Source organism: Dryobates pubescens, chromosome 22 (assembly GCF_014839835.1).
Source record: "Dryobates pubescens isolate bDryPub1 chromosome 22, bDryPub1.pri, whole genome shotgun sequence".
In the NCBI taxonomy this organism is placed as follows: domain Eukaryota; kingdom Metazoa; phylum Chordata; class Aves; order Piciformes; family Picidae; genus Dryobates; species Dryobates pubescens.
The window spans coordinates 19,732,061-19,747,572 of record NC_071633.1 but is presented as its reverse complement, the minus strand read 5'-3'; the positions used below and the strand labels follow the sequence as shown (position 1 = coordinate 19,747,572).

The 15,512-nt window shown below is 63.8% G+C and overlaps 1 protein-coding gene across 1 annotated transcript; it reads left to right on the top strand.

Moving 5' to 3' along the window:
- The first annotated feature begins 379 nt into the window (after positions 1 to 379).
- Positions 380 to 15,479, top strand: ANO9 (anoctamin 9). Its single transcript, XM_054171719.1, has 24 exons — positions 380 to 385; positions 4,749 to 4,814; positions 5,001 to 5,117; positions 5,378 to 5,514; positions 5,783 to 5,832; positions 6,230 to 6,288; positions 6,445 to 6,527; positions 7,041 to 7,175; positions 7,269 to 7,365; positions 7,696 to 7,756; positions 8,671 to 8,753; positions 9,034 to 9,138; positions 9,620 to 9,784; positions 9,872 to 9,908; positions 10,379 to 10,490; positions 10,755 to 10,812; positions 10,966 to 11,063; positions 11,999 to 12,165; positions 12,594 to 12,746; positions 13,045 to 13,192; positions 13,965 to 14,081; positions 14,237 to 14,330; positions 14,440 to 14,552; positions 15,356 to 15,479. Exons 1-24 carry the CDS (start codon positions 380 to 382, stop codon positions 15,381 to 15,383), a joined length of 2,289 nt encoding a protein of 762 aa, XP_054027694.1. The 3' UTR covers positions 15,384 to 15,479.
- The last annotated feature ends 33 nt before the right edge of the window (positions 15,480 to 15,512 follow it).

Below are 15,512 nucleotides of genomic sequence, written 5' to 3'. Positions count from 1 at the left end.
GCAGAGCACTAAGGGTGGCAGAGCACTTGGGGGGTGGCAGAGCGACAGCAGCAGGTTACCTGCCTGCTCTGCTAGGCGGTGTTGGGCTTGCCACTCCTTCGTGTGAGGGTGAAGGGCAGCTCTCTCCTCTCCTCCTCTGCTATCTGCCTGCTGCCAGGCAGGGGCAGGTCCCTCCCAAGGCAGGTGAGTGGCACACGGAAGTCAGGGAGAGACCTGGGGCAAGGTGCCGCGGAAGGCAGCCCCACGCTGCGAGCAGCCCCGGCAGCCTCCGGGCTTGTTCTGCCTGCGGCCTCAGCCTCACCGGCTGCCTGACAGCTCCTCGGAGACCTGCCTGGAGGGGCCAAGGGAGAGAGGGGAAAGAGAGGCTCAGCGCTCCGCCATGCAGGTAGGAAAGAGAAACTGCTCAGGGGCTGCTTTCTGGCACCTCTGAACCGCTTGTAGCCTGGGACTGCTCAGCCCCAGTCTCCCTCTCTGTGCTTCAGCCCTTGGAGCACTCACGAAGCACCAGAAACCTCCTGCTCCTCTCCCCAGCAAGCAGCCTCCTTCCTCCCGTGAAGGTGTGAGCAAGAGAGGTGTGCTGCTGGCCAGGCCCCACACAGCACCCCATCGAGCTGCAGGTGCTGGGGGCAGGGGCCAGAGGTGCTGGAGCACGGATGAGAGTAGGATGGTTTGGGCTGGGATCAGATCTTGAGCTTATATAAACCCAGGGAGAGTCACAGTGGAGGTGGCAGCCCCAGGGGCTCCAGGAGCACCTGAACTACAGCAAGAGCAGAGGGAGCTGTGCCAAGCTCTTCCTCCAGCCTGAGAGAAGCTCTGTGATTCCAAAAGCCAGGCAGAGTCTCCCAGGCTGGGGCAGCAGGTGAGGCTCTGCCATCAGCTTGTGCAGCTGACACAGGTCAAAGAATAAGAGAATGGCTTCAGCTGGAAAGGACCTTGAGGATCCCTCAGTTCCACAGCTCCCCTGCCACGGGCAGGGACACCTCCTACTAGCCCAGGCTGCACAAACTCATCCTGCCTGGTCTTAAACACTTCCAGGGATGAGACATCCCCAGCTGCTCTGGGCAGCCTGTTCCAGTGCCTCACCACCCTCAGAGTAAAGAATCTCTCCTCAGGAAACCCTAAGGTGGAAGTGCTGGAAAGGAAGCATTTGGTAGGAACAGCCCTGGGAGAAGAGCACTTGGATCATCTTGGTGTGGGAGATGGGAACCAGCCAGGCCCTCCCCAGGCCCTCCCCAGGCCCTCCCCGAGCCACGAGGAGAAAGGAAGAGGCAGGTGCAGGACCCTGGCCAGGCTTGGCTTACTCACAGCCCCAGCCCAGGGCTGCCTGCTCCACCTCTCTGGGGGGTCCAGAGCCTCACTCAGGGCAGCAGCAGGAGAGACCCCAGGCAGCCTTTTCCACATTTCAGTTCCTGCTTACTTCCCCTCCACCCTCACACATCACACCTCCAGCTCTGCCCCAGCCACGAGGAGGGCAAGAGCAGCCCAGGCCCTGTCCTCCACGCTGCAGGGAGTAGAGTCCAGGGTTCGAGCTGCAGTGGCTTTGCCTGCCCTGCCTGCCCTGCTGCCGGAATCAGGCACTGCCTCTGCTCCCCCAGGACTCAAAATGTGCTTGTGGGGGTACCCAAAGTCACTGCCTTCTGCAGCTGCCCCCATGGACGTGGCACATCTGGCCCCAGCTGCAGGCTGGGACCCTGCACCGTTGGCTTAGCATCTGTGAAACCAGCTGAGGCTGCTGGGCTGCTGCTGCTCTCAGCCCCTGCTCCTGGCAGCCCTGCTCCTGGCAGCCCTGCTCCTGGCAGCCCCCCTAACACAGAGCCCCAGGGGTGGGCACTGGGAATGCCTGTGCCAGGATAACTCACAGGCTCCTGCCAGCTCCCCAGCGCTGAGCAGGGTGGTGGCTGCGCGGCAGAGCCGACACCAGGAGGTAACTCAAGTTGCTATGGGAACATCCAGTGCCCAGCACATCCTCCTTGCCCAGAGCCACTCCGGTCCTCAGGGCTCAGCTGGAAAGAGCAGGGAGCAAGGAGTCCCTTCTGAGACTTAGCTCAGTGCTGGGGAACTCCAGGGCTGGAGAAGCAGAGGCAGGGGCTGGGGCAAGGCCAGCAGCTCCTCCTCTCAGGGGTGGGGGTGTCAGGACTTGTTGCCATCACTAAAGGATCAAGGGGCTGAGGATGAACCCTGGGGGGGGACTGCTGGGGTTGTTTGTTCTAGCACAGCCCAGGGACCAAGTTAATTCCTCAGGGATCCGGGAGGGGAGGCAGGTCCAGGCACTCACCACCATTCCTTACCTGTGCCCCCAGCCCTCCTCCCCACAGCAGAAAGGAGATCTTGGCACCGTAAGTCTGAGACCTGAAAGCACTGCAGGAGGGAGCTGAGCTCAGCAGGAGGAACTGCTCTGTCCTGAGCAGCCTTGAACCTGCAGGGTCAGGTCTGAGAGCAGTGATGCCACAGCTGGGAGAGCTGGTGGAGGAAGGATGCTCTGCAGAAGCTCTCCCCGTGGGGCACAGGCAGGGGCTGGTAGCACCACCAGGGATCTGGGGGAAGGCCTCCACCACTCTGTTCTCCCAGCCTGGCTCCAGACCAAGCCCCAGGGCTGGGCACATCCCATTTGTGAGCCTTCCATGGTAACTCCACCAGCCTCTTCTCCTGGGCAAGGATGTGCTGGTCAGGATGCTTGGAGTGCCCAGCAGAGGAGCAGCCTGCACAAGGAAACAGAAGCTGTGATGCCAGCAGGTCCATTTGCCTTACTCTGAGCAGAGCAGCTGGGCCAAGGGGCACCTAGGAACACCCTGAGCCCCCTCATCCCCACAGCAGGGGGGCAGGGGTCACTGCTAGAGCTGGAAGGCTGCAGCCTCTGCAGGATGAGCCTGGTGCACACAGGCAGGACTGAGCCAACACAGCCTGCAGAGAGCTGGTGCCAGACCCCATCCATGCCAGCATCAGGGCATCAGCACTGGGGCAGAGCCCTGCCATGGCTCCTGCTCCCTCCCCTGTGCCCAGAGGGGCTCTTGGCTGGGGACAGGAAGAGCTGCTGCACCAGCTGGGCACTGACCACCTGAGACAAACCCCAACCCCTCCACCCCACAGCTGCCCAGAGCTCTGGCACAGCAGAGGGCAACCCCACAGCCTCCCTCCACCTAAACTGGGACACCCTTGAGGCAGAGCAGTTCTGCTTTAAAGAACTTACTGTAAGAGCACCTCTGGGGAGAGGATCCTCTCCTCCAGCCTCCTCACTCTGGCTTCCTGTGGTCAGGCTCCTCACAGCTCTTCTGCTTTGGGTGAGGCCCCAGCTCCACGTGGGAGAGGGTTTGGCAGAGCACTTCTGCCCTTCCCTCGGCCCAGTCTCCTGCTCCCACGGCCTCACTCTTCACTGGAAGCTTGGAGCCCAGATCTTACATCAGGCCATGGTTGCACCACCACTGCTCTGCAGCTGCAGGAACTTGTCTGGCTGGTCACTGTTCCAGGTCACAGCATCTTTGGTGGCAACACTGAGCGATGATTCTCCACTTCCCTCCTGCTTCTGCATGGCATCCCCATGCCCTTGGCATCAGCAGCAGCCCTGCTCGTGGGGCTGCCCCGTGGGGCACAGCACAGAACTGGGGGGAAATAAAACCCAGCAAACTCCTGGGTTTAAGTCAGGATCCATTCCCTGCCTCAGCACAGCATGGCCTGCAGAGTGTCTGCTGCACTCACATCCACACCTGCCAGAGCCTCCTGCTGCTCACTGGGGTCTGAGGCCTGGCATCCCCTTCCCAGTCCCCTGCCTGGCTGGTAGGGCTGATGCCCTCTTTCCTGGGAGGGAACTATGGCCACGAAGCCAGGCTGAGGTCCCAGCAGGCAGAGGAGATGGGGACAGAGTACTCTGAAGTGCTCCAGTCCTGGGTGCCCACCAGAGCCAAGGGTGCTGCTTCTGCAGATGCCCAGCACTGACACAGGGCAGAGGGAAGCTGCTGCCATGCCCTCACCCTTTCCTTCATTCATCACCAGAGCTGCAGCACCTGGGGGCCTGAGCACCCTGAGGGGCAAAGGGTGAAGGTGAGGAGCAGCACTGGCCCCTGCACAGCCTCTCTTTGGAGCCAGCAGAAGCCAAGGGTCAGCAGCTCGTCCTGCCCTCCCCAGCCTTGGCCACAGACTGAGGCACCCAGGAGGCTTTCCAGGAGCTGGTTTGCCACCAGCCCCACTGCAGCCGTGGGGCTGAGAGCCTCTGGTTGTCCCTGCCAGGCTCTCCCTTCTCCAGGATTCAAAGCCACCCTCCCCACCCATTCCAAACTGCTGGCTGAGTGGGGCAGAGCGTGGCTGGAGGCTGTGGAAGGCACTGGAGCAGGGAGGGAGCTGAGCTGGCACACGCCCAGCACAAGCATCAGGGCGAAACGAGAGGAGCGAAGTCCAGGACGGAGGGAAGGGTTTGGAGCTCTTCCTCTTCTCTGGCTGCCTTGGGACCCAAGAGTGCCAAACATTGCATGGGCACTGAAGAGGTCAGGAGAGGCTGCAGACCCCCTGAGCAGCAATCCCCCTAGGACCCCTAACTGCTGCAAACTGGAAGGCAGCTCTGCTCTCAGCCCCCCCTGGCATCCCACCGTGGCTGCTGGGTGAGGAGCAGGGCAGGTGGAGCTGGCTGCTACCTGGCACTGCCAGCAGCTGCCCATGGGCTCAGCCCTTCTGCTGCTCTGGAGCACCAGCACAGCCTGAGGCACCCAAACCCCCTCCCAGGAGCCTGCTGAAGCCTTTGCTGGTGTTCTCCTCCACAGGATGAAATTCTACTGACTCCCTGGAGGGAATTCCCTGTCGAGGACTCCGACCCCTTTGCCCCCCCGGTAAGCCTCCCCTGCACAGCTCACAGGGCAGTGCCAAGCCAGCAGCTGCCTCAGTTTCCCCAACCCCACTCCCCTGCTCACTCCCAGTTCCCTCTGTGCAGTCAGTGAGGTCCAAGCCCCTGCAAGGCTGGAGCTGAAGGGGAGAGCTCTCCTCCTCAGCAGCTCCCTGGCCTGTCCCTTCAGCAGGATGATGAGAAGTGGGACTTCGTCCTGGTAAGTGACATCCACGAGGTGGGCAGCCAGAAGGAGATCAAGAGGAAGAAGTTCCTGGATGAGCTGAGCAAGAAGGGCTTCACCATCAAGGTGAGAGGCTGTAGGAGGGACGGGCAGTGGACACTTGGCCATCTGTGGCAGCCTGGCACAGGCTCCTGCATCCCAGGAGGTGGGAGAGAGCTCAGCCGCCGAGCTGACCCCTGTGCTGGTTCTGGGACGCAAACCACTTGTCCAGCCAGGGCAAACCCCACCCCAAGGCTCACTCAGCCCCTGGCCCTGGCAGCTCAGCCCCTTCCCTGCCCCTCTGGCCCTGCCAGTGCTGCTCTCCCAGCCCTCCTCTGCCCCAGCAGAAGATCGAGGACCAGAAGCTCTTCTATGGACTGCGAGCCCCGCGGCAGCTCTTCCACAAATACCAACAGCTGCTGAGGAACCCTGACCGCAGCTGGCACAGCCCTGATGCCCACCAGGAGGTACCAGTGACCACCAGGTAGGTGCTGAGCAGGGCTGCTGAGCTCCAGCGTCTTGCAGTCCCCTTGCCCACACCAGCACCCATGCCCAGCTCAGTGCTGTGCCAGGCTCCTCATCTTCCTCAGGCCACCTCCACCTCCCACACACAAAGCTGCCAGTGCCCCCCTGCCCACTGCCAGCTTCCCCTCTCCTCCCCTTCTCCTTCCCGGGATTTTGGGGCACCCCTCCCCCCCAGCACAAGTCTGTGCCCCCCAGGCAGTCTCTGACCCCAGTTTCTCCTTGCTCAGGATCCGGATCGTGAGCTTCATCCTGCAGAACACAGTGACCCCCGACCTGGGTAAGGGACCAGGGCCGGGGGGCAATGCCCAGCCTGGCTCTACAGCTGTACCCAGAGGGTGAGAGGTATGGAGTGCAGGAACAGTGGCAGCTTTCTGCTCCCTGCCCCCTGCCCTCAGCTGCCCACTGCTGCTCTCCTGTATCCCCAAAGACCTCACCCCTCTCTGACACCCCAGGACAGGCAAGGCACAGGGTGTTGGCTTCCTCCTGTCCCTAAGGACCTGCTCTGTGCTCCCAGAGCCAGGCAGAGCCTGCAGCCCCCCGAGGATCAGTGCTGATGCCTGCTGGGGAGCTCAGCCTCTCCCAGGCATTCTTCCTGCCCCGCTCAGAGGCTCCAGGCTCTGCCTGGCAGGGAGCACACAGCTTCACTAACACTCCCTGCTCTGCTCTGCCCCCAGAGAAGCTGCACGACCTGATGAAGAAGAAGGTCTTTGAGGCTTCCTTTCCCCTGCACGAGGTGAGGCTGAGCACAGCCTGCTGGAGCTGGAGAAGCAAGGCTGGGGGGGAGGCCCTTGGGAGCTGCACGAAGGGCACAACAAAGCTCCAGACAGCCGCCTGGGGGCTGGGGGGGGACCTTGCCCTGGTCATCCTGTGTCCAACACTCTGCCTGCAGAAAGAAGAGGTAAGGGAATTCCTGAAGGAGAAATGGGCTCGCTGGAGAAGCCTCTTTCAGCACCAGCCCATCGAGAAGATCAGGTAACAGGGGCAGAGGAGCCTCAGCAGAGCCTCCCAGCCCAGAGCTCCCACCCGAGACCCAGAGAGCTTCGAGCCCTCTGCCAGGCTCCTGTGCTCCCTTGCTCTGAACCTGGCTCTTCTCCCACAAGAGAGGAAACCTCACCCCCTTGTTTGCACCACCACCAGCTGGGCTGAGCACATGAGCAGCCTGCTCCTGGGCTCCTCTGGACAGCCCTGCCCCAGCCAGACCCCACAGCATCCTGCTGTTGCCCCTGCCCTGTGCTCCCAGCCCCTCAGTGGTGTCCCCCACGCACTGCACTCCGTTCCCAAGCACTCAGTGTGAGGAGGCTCAGCTGCTGCTGCTGCGGTGCCCACGGAAGTGCTGCACCCTTGGGGTCCCTCCAGCTGTGCTGACTCAAACCCACCCCCCCCAGGCATGCAGGCAGCACTGCTGCATCCCCGGGGGGTGGGAGAGCGACCCCAGCAATGCCACCCCCTCCCCTGGCCACGAAGCAAGCCCTGCCCCCCCCCCAGGTGCTACTTTGGGGAGAAGGTGGCACTGTACTTCGCCTGGCTGGGCTGGTACACGCGGCTGCTGGGCATCGCCGCCCTGGCAGGCTTCCTGACCTTCGTCAGTGGCATCACCATCTTCAGCTCCAGCCAGGTGAGGTAAGGCAGCTGGGGTGCCAGGCACACCCTGTCCTGCAGCCCTGCTCTGCAGGTGGCTTTGGGACAGTCACCCCCCTGCACCTTTCTCTCCAGCAAGGAGATCTGTGAAGCCAACACCACCGTCATGTGCCCGCTCTGCGACCAGAACTGTCCCTTCTGGTACCTCTCTGACACCTGCACCTATGCCAAGGTAGGCAGCTCCCTCCCCAGGGCAGCCTCGGGGCAAAGGGTGGGCAGACACCACCCTCAGCACCGGCAGAAGCCACCCCAGCAGGACACCTCCACTGAGCTCTGTAAGGAGGAGGCACAGCCAGGGCATGGCCTCCATCCCCACCCGGGGAGAGTTCACCACCCCCAAGCCCCAGTGCCCATCCCCTTCCTGCACTGCCCTCTTGCAGCACCTTTGCCTGCTTGGGGGCAGGGGGGAAGAGAAGCACTGAGCACGGAGGCCCCTCCCCACCCCCCGAGGTGCCACAGCCCCTGCCCCCTCGCCCACCACATCTCCCTTGCTCTGCTGCAGGTCACTCACATGATTGACAACGAGGCCACCGTTGTGTTTGCCATGTTCATGGCAATCTGGGGTAGGTGCCAGCGTCCTGGGGCCAAGCACACACAGCTTGCAGGAGGGATCAGCCCACTGTGGCTTGGGGGGAGGTGGAGAGGAGCAGGACACCAGACAGCTTCACCATGCAGGGGCCACCACTGGCAGGGCCACCAGCTCCCCTCTCAAGCTAGCAAGGAACAAAAGCAGCTCAGCAACCACCTCCAGCTCCCCAAACACTCCCTGCCCATCCTGCCTGGAAGCTTTGACTCCTTTCCCCACCACAAACTCCTGCAAAGCACCCAACAGCCCCTCTGGCCAGGCTCTTTGAGCCTGCAGGTGCTGGCAGCTGCAGAAGGAGGGACCAGCAGCACCCTCCCCAGCCTGCTGTGTGGCCTCTGAGCTGCTGTGCTGCACATCTCACCTGACTTTGCTGCAGCCCCAGACAGCACCAGGGGTCTGGGCTGGGTGCTCCAGCTCGGAGCCCACGGTCTGAGCAGGCCATGGACGTGGTCTTGCCTGTGGCTCTGGGCTGGTTTACACAGGGACAAGCCAAAAAGGCCACCCCAGGTGACAGAGGGGGTGTCTGGGAAGGGATCTGCAGCAGCGCAGCCGTGCCAGGGTGCAGGGCACCGGTGCCACTCGAAGGGTGGATTTGTCATTCACCCAGATTCATGTGGCTGGAGGGTGCCATGCAGACGTGGGCACCACAGCAGAACACCTCTGGGGCTTACTCGAGTTTGTAACAGATCCCCTGGGACACAGGAGGGGGACTGACCCCCCCCGAACGCTCACCCCCACACAGGGCCAACACTCACTGCTGTGTGCCCAGGGCCTTAATTTGCCACCAGGCTGGCTGGGGACATGGGCATCCATCCTGCTCTGAGGGACAGAAGGAACTTCACCTCCAGAGCCAGCCCCAGGGGTGACACTGCTCTCTCCTTCCCCACACAGCCACTGTGTTCCTGGAGCTGTGGAAGAGGAACAGAGCCACTGTGGTCACCAACTGGGACCTGTACGGGTGGGATGAGGAGCAGGTGAAGCTGTGGACAGCTCATGGGGACCCTTCACAGCAAAGCCTACACCTGGCAGCCCCGGGGGAGCTGCAGCTCTCCAGGGAGCCAGGCAGCTGCTGGCCTCTTCTCGAGGGCCTGAGCTCGGCTGGCACTGCCCAAGCTGCTGAGGGCTGGGTGTTTGTCCCTGGTGCTGCTCATCCCCTGTGTCCAACACACAGCCCCTGGACTTCCCCTCCCCAGGCACAGCTCTGCTGGACCCTTCCTTCCCCCTTTTGGGACTTTCTGAACACATCTTTTGCAGGAGGAGCTGGCCCTGGAGCTGATCAACAACTTGCAGCACGAGCCCCGGCGGTACCAGCACTCCTACCTCCGCAGCACCATCGTCCTCACCTTGGTGCTGGTGATGGTAGGCGCCAGGGCACCGTGGGGGGTTCCCTCCTTCCCTCCCTGCTCTCTTCTGCGAGCTCAGCACCTCGGTGTGTCCTGCTGCTGGAGCAAAGGCAGAGGCCAGGTTGTTAGGGCAGGTCTGTGCCCATCACGGTGATCCAGGAGCCTCCCTGCCCTCACCTCGCCGTGCTGGTGGGAAGGGCAACCACCCCCCGGGCACCCAGGCTGACGGCAGAGAGGATCAGGGCAGTAAGAGGCAAACCCTGGCTGCCCTTGCTGCTCCCCCCGGCCAGGGGAGAGGGGCCAGACAAAGAGTTCAGGGGCAGACCTCCACCTTAGGCATTTCTCATCCCACCTGAAGAGTGCTGACTGCATCTGAGGCCACATCTGGATGAGCCCTGGCGGCGGGAGGCAGGCTCTGGGGAGCTGGTGGTCCTCAGGTGGGATGGGCACAGCCTCTCCCTGCCCCGCTTCCGATGCCCTGCTGCGCCCCTCTGCAGATCGTGGTGATGATCGGCATCGCCCAGGCGCTGGTGGTGTACCGGGTGGTGGCCACTGCCCTCTTCAGCCAGAGCGAGTCGGAGCTGCTCCGGGAGCAGGCGAACACCGTGGCCGTGGTGACCGGGGCCGTGCTGCACTACCTCACCATCGTCATCATGACCAAGGTGTGCAGCAGGGCACGGGCTGCCAGGGGTCTCCTCCTTGCTCTGCCACCACCACCCCTCCCCTCTCATTCCACATCTCTCCTGCAGGTCAACAGGCGAGTGGCTCTCTTCCTCTGCGACCTGGGTAAGGCAAACCCGGGCTGCCTGCAGCCTGGGCCCCGAGTGCAGCCAGGCTCCTGGCCCCTTCCCTCCCCCCCTCCTCCCAAAGCTTCTCCCGAGCTGCTGGCAGCTCTCTAGCACACAAGGCCACCCGTGGCCCTCGGGCTGCCTGCTCCACAGCAGGCTTTGGGGAGGTGGTCACCTGCAGGGCTAAGGCTGGGTGTGAGCAGGAAGCCAACACAGCTGCAGGAGAGGCCACAGCACAGCTTTCCTCCCAGCTAAGAGCTGCTTCTGCAGCAGCTCATGGCCCTGTGGGACCTCTCTGCTTAGCTGGGCTCAGCCTCATCCAAAGGCTCAGGTGAAGGGCAGGGAGGGCTCCACGAGCAGCAGGGACACCCTTCCAACCTTCAAAGTGCTGCTGTGGCACCCAGGGAGGAGCAGGGCAAGGTCCCACCTCCCTGTGCCCCAGTCCCTGTGCCTTTCTCCCTTCCCCAGAGAAGCCAAGGTCCTTCTCCCAGCGGGAGAAAAAGTTCACCATGAAGATCTTCACCTTCCAGTTCTTCACTCACTTCTCCTCACTCATCTACATTGCCTTCTTCCTGGGACGGTGAGTGCTGGCTGGGGACCCTGGCGGGAGAGGGGAGGGGACCCTGGGTTTGGGACACACATCCCCAACTCTCCCCAAAGCCCAGGGACAGCCCAGTCCCTTCCCCTCCTTGCCACACACAGGGACCCCGTCTGGGACGTCAGGAGGGCCAGGGCTTCTCCTGGGGGCAGGGGGTGGGGGGAAGCCCCTCGCTTCTCTACTGGTGCCTGGAGCTCCTGAAGGCTCCTGGGGCTCAGCAGCTCTCCCTGTTGCCTCCCTGCCCAGGATCAACGGCCACCCGGGCAACTACGTGCGCATCGCTGGCAAGTGGAGGCTGGAGGAGGTGAGGGGCTGGCCCGGGAGCTCTGACCCCACCCCACCACTCCTGCTCCCTGCTGCCTGGCAAGGCTCTGGGCGCCTCAGCTTCCTCCCCTGCCCTGGCCAAGGAGCCCCCGCGGCCAGGCGCAGGGCACAGCCGCTCCGCTCTGCCTTTCAGTGCCACCCCAGCGGCTGCATCACCGACCTCTTCATCCAGATGGCCACCATCATGCTGCTCAAGCAGACCATCAGCAACGTCATGGAGTACCTCATCCCGTAAGCCCTCCCGGCAGCGCTCGCTGCTGGGCCCCCAGGGCGGCTTCCCAGCTCCGGCAGAGCCAAACCCTGCTCCGGCAGAGCCTAACCCCGGCTCCGGCAGAGCCTAACCCTGGCTCCGGCAGAGCCTAACCCCGGCTCCGGCAGAGCCTAACCCTGGCTCCGGCAGAGCCTAACCCTGCTCCGGCAGAGCCTAACCCCGGCTCCGGCAGAGCCTAACCCCGGCTCCGGCAGAGCCTAACCCCGGCTCCGGCAGAGCCTAGCCCTGCTCCGGCAGAGCCTAACCCTGGCTCCGGCAGAGCCTAACCCTGGCTCCTGCAGAGCCTAACCCTGCTCCGGCAGAGCCTAACCCTGGCTCCTGCAGAGCCTAACCCTGCTCCGGCAGAGCCTAACCCTGGCTCCGGCAGAGCCTAACCCTGCTCCGGCAGAGCCTAACCCTGGCTCCGGCAGAGCCTAACCCTGGCTCCTGCAGAGCCTAACCCTGGCTCCTGCAGAGCCTAACCCTGCTCCGGCAGAGCCTAACCCTGGCTCCGGCAGAGCCTAACCCCGGCTCCGGCAGAGCCGAACCCTGGCTCCTGCAGAGCCGAACCCTGCCTCCGGCAGAGCCGAACCCCGGCTCCGGCAGAGCCTAACCCCGGCTCCGGCAGAGCCTAACCCCGGCTCCGGCAGAGCCGAACCCCGGCTCCGGCAGAGCCTAACCCCGGCTCCGGCAGAGCCTAACCCCGGCTCCGGCAGAGCCGAACCCCGGCTCCGGCAGAGCCGAACCCTGGCTCCGGCAGAGCCGAACCCCGGCTCCGGCAGAGCCTAACCCTGGCTCCGGCAGAGCCGAACCCTGGCTCCTGCAGAGCCGAACCCTGCTCCTTGGGCCAGGATTTCCTCCTTGCCCTCCCGCTGGGCCCTGCAGGCAGCCCTGCAACCGCTGCCTCCCCTTGCAGCTGCATCGCCCACAGGCTGCGCAAGAAGCGGCAGCGCCCGCGGCAGAGGAGCTCGGTGCTGGGGGAGGAGGAGGAGGCTGAGGACCCCTGCAAGAGGCAGTGGCTGAACAACTATCGGCTCAACGAGGTCAACGTCTTCAGCCTGTTTGATGAGTTCCTGGAGATGGGTAGGTAGGGCAGGGGGGATCCTGGGCACAGACCCTCCTTGGCTGGAGAGGGTCTGCTGCTGAGGGGCACAGCTGTAGGCAAGGCACAGCTCCAAGGCACAGCTCTATGCCAGCCCTGGCACACCGAGCAGATCGTTCCCAAGACAAGAGAGAGCACTCCTGGTGCCCTGCCTAGGACCTTCCAGTCCTCCCAGGAGCACCAAGGTGGCTCACCCAGTGCCCTGTGGGGTCCACAGATCCCCCTCTCCAGTAGCCCTGTGAAAGGTGGGTGTCCCCCGTGGGGATGTGGGGTCCCCAGGACAGGTCTCTGCCCCCCCTTCACAGCCCCCCAGACAAGCCACAAAGCAGGACAAACCCAGGCAGCAAGTCAGGACCCTGTGGGACGTCCCCCAGGTCGCGGCTTCCCCCAGCACTTCCCTCCCCTGCAGTGATCCAGTACAGCTTCACCACCATCTTCGTGGCTGCTTTCCCCCTGGCCCCGCTCCTGGCCTTCCTCAACAACATCTTTGAGATCCACCTGGATGCCATCAAGATGATGAGGCTGTACCGGCGCCTGGTGCCCCGCAAGGCCAACGACATCGGTGAGAAGGGGCCCCCGGCGCTGCTGCCGCCCCCCCCCCCCCGGCGCTGCTGCCCCCCACCCCGGCACTGCTGCCCTCCCTTCCCCGCCCCCCGGCGCTGCTGCCCTGGAACCTGCCCTCAAGGGGAGAGCAGGGCACAGGCAGAGCTGTGGGCTGGGGCAAGAGAAGCTGCTCCAGAGCAGCTTGGGGGCCTCCTGCCTTCACCTCCGCTGGCCAGCAGCCGAGGCTCGCAGTCCTGTAGCCCTGGAGCAGCAGCAGGGAGCTGTCAGGAGCCTCAGCAGCTGCTGCTCTCCCGCAGGGGTCTGGCTGCAGGTGCTGGAGGCCATCGGCATCCTGGCCGTCATCGGCAACGGGCTGGTGATCGCCATCACCTCCGACTTCATCCCCCTGCAGGTCTACAAATACACCTACAGCCCCTGCATGGCAGAGAACAGCTCTGGTGTGGAGTGAGTGCTGCCCTGCCTGCCCCCAGCGCTGCCCCTGCCTGCCCCAGAGCCACGAGGCAGCAGGACCCCCACACAGTGGGGCAGAGGGCAAGGGAGAAGGGGAGGGCATTCCAGATGGTAGCACCTTCAGCCTCCCACTCACCTTACCCCCGTGGCCCTGCGTGGACAGAGCACCAGGGGCACTGGAGAGCTGCAGGACACCCTGGGGGCCCACACAAGCTCTCTTTTGCCCTCCCCTCTTTCCTCCAAGCCTTGGCCCACTGGCCAAGTCCACTCAGGCTGGACAGAAGCCTCAGAAACCATCATTTCCCCCAGGCTTTGTGCAGCTAGGGAGGTGAGGGAGAGCCCCAGAGGGGTGCTGGTCTCCCCAGAACCATGGGGTCTGTGCTCAATCACCTGAGAATCCACACAGCAGGGAAAAGCTGGCAGAGGGCAGGGCGAGACTGGAGATGAGGAAGAAATTCTTTCCAGTGAGGCTGGGGAGACTCTGGCACAGGCTGCCCGGGGAGGCTGTGGCTGTCCCCTCCCTGGAGGTGTTCCAGGCCAGGCTGGATGAAGCCTTGAGCAGCCTGGGCTGGGGGGAGGTGCCCCTGCCCGTGGCAGGGGGCTGGAGCTGGATGAGCTTTGAGGTCCCTCCCAGCCCGGAAGGAAAGCTGCGGGCCGGTGCCTTCTGCAGCAGCCAGAGCGCCCCGGCAGGCGCAAGGGCTGCGGCTTCCAGCCCAGGACACCACGGCTCCCGCAGCGTGCCCAGATGTGGCCTCTCCCCCCGCAGCTGCTCCACTGGGTACATCAACTACAGCCTCTCCGTGTTCCGCACCCAGGACTTCGAGCCCCAGACGAGGGCCGAGGCACTGCCCGGCTTCAACGGCAGCCAGAGCAGGGAGTGCAGGTAACAGCAGCCCGGGGCCGACCCCGGGGCTCCCCGCGCCCCTCTCCCGAGCCCGGGCTGCAGCGGAGCCGGGCAGCGCCGGGCGCAGCCAGGGAAGCTGCTGGGGCTGCTGCGGGGCGCCCGTGGGCAGCTGGCACCGCGGGGCTGTGCTGCAGGTACCGAGATTACCGCAACGCCGACGACTACAGCTACACCGTGCAGTTCTGGCACATCTTCGCTGCCCGCCTCGCCTTCCTCATCCTCTTCGAGGTGAGCCCCCGGGAGGCGGCTGGGCGGGATGGCAGCGAGGGGCCGCCCTACCCCAGCGCGGGGAGCTGCCCTCTGCCGTGCCCTCTGCCATGCCCTCTGCTGCCCGCAGCATGTGGCCCTCTGCGTCAAGCTGATCGCTGCCTGGTACATCCCTGACGTCCCCCAGTCGGTCAAGAACCAGTTCCTGGTCAGCAAACACAGCAACCTGCGGAAAGAACTGAGGTGGGTGGTGCCCCAGGAGATGCCACGGGCTGCCACGCTGAGAGGTGGCACAGCACAGCAGGAGCCCTGCCCGGCTGCAGCATCTCTCTGCTCCTGAGCCCCATGGCCAGGCTGACACCACCACGGTCATGGGGCAGGGGGAACCCTACCCTTCTGCCCCCAGGGCAGCTTCTCCCCCAGCCTCCAGCATCTCAGCAGGAAATGCTCTGCCCGAGAGGAGCTGCACCAGGCCAAGGATCCATCTCCCCCTGCCTGCTCCCACACCCACGGCCCCAGGTGGCTTTTAACCACTCCAAGCTGGTGAAACAAGTCCCACCTGAGGCCATTCACCACTGGTGCTCCCCAGGGGAAGGCTCTGCTTGGCCTTGGCTCTTCCTTGACAGAAAGAGAAGCTCCAGGTTAACTCCAGGAGCGATTTTGCACAACATTTAAATTTTGCTTTAAAACAGAGCCAAAGTGTTTCAGCTGGGCACAGAAGCAGCACGGCTGAAAGCCACAGGCTGGGCCCCCCTGCTGGCCTTCACGGGCCCCAGCTTTGGAGCAGGGCTCAGCCTGCCCCTTCTCACCATCACCCTGTCCCAGCTGCCACCCACAACCCAGGTGTGAGCAGCAGGGAGTGACCACACTGCCCCCATGCAGCCTGCAGGCTCTGACTGCCCCCAGGCAGGGATTTTCCACACACTGTCTCATTTTCTTTCTCTCCATTTATTCCTGGCATGAGGCCCTGTTCCCACCCTCAGCGTTCCCACACCTCCCAGTCCAGCCAGTTCCCTCCCACCAGCCCCATCTCCTTTCTCCCCCAGCATGATGGAGTACTCCACTGAGGTGTAGCCGCTGCTCTGCACGGAGAACCACGGATCTGAGCCCCTGTCCCCAGCCTGGCAGTGCCATGGACATGAGAGGAACCACCCTGGCAGTGCCCACGGAGACAAGCCACATGTCCCAGCTGTGACTGGGCTT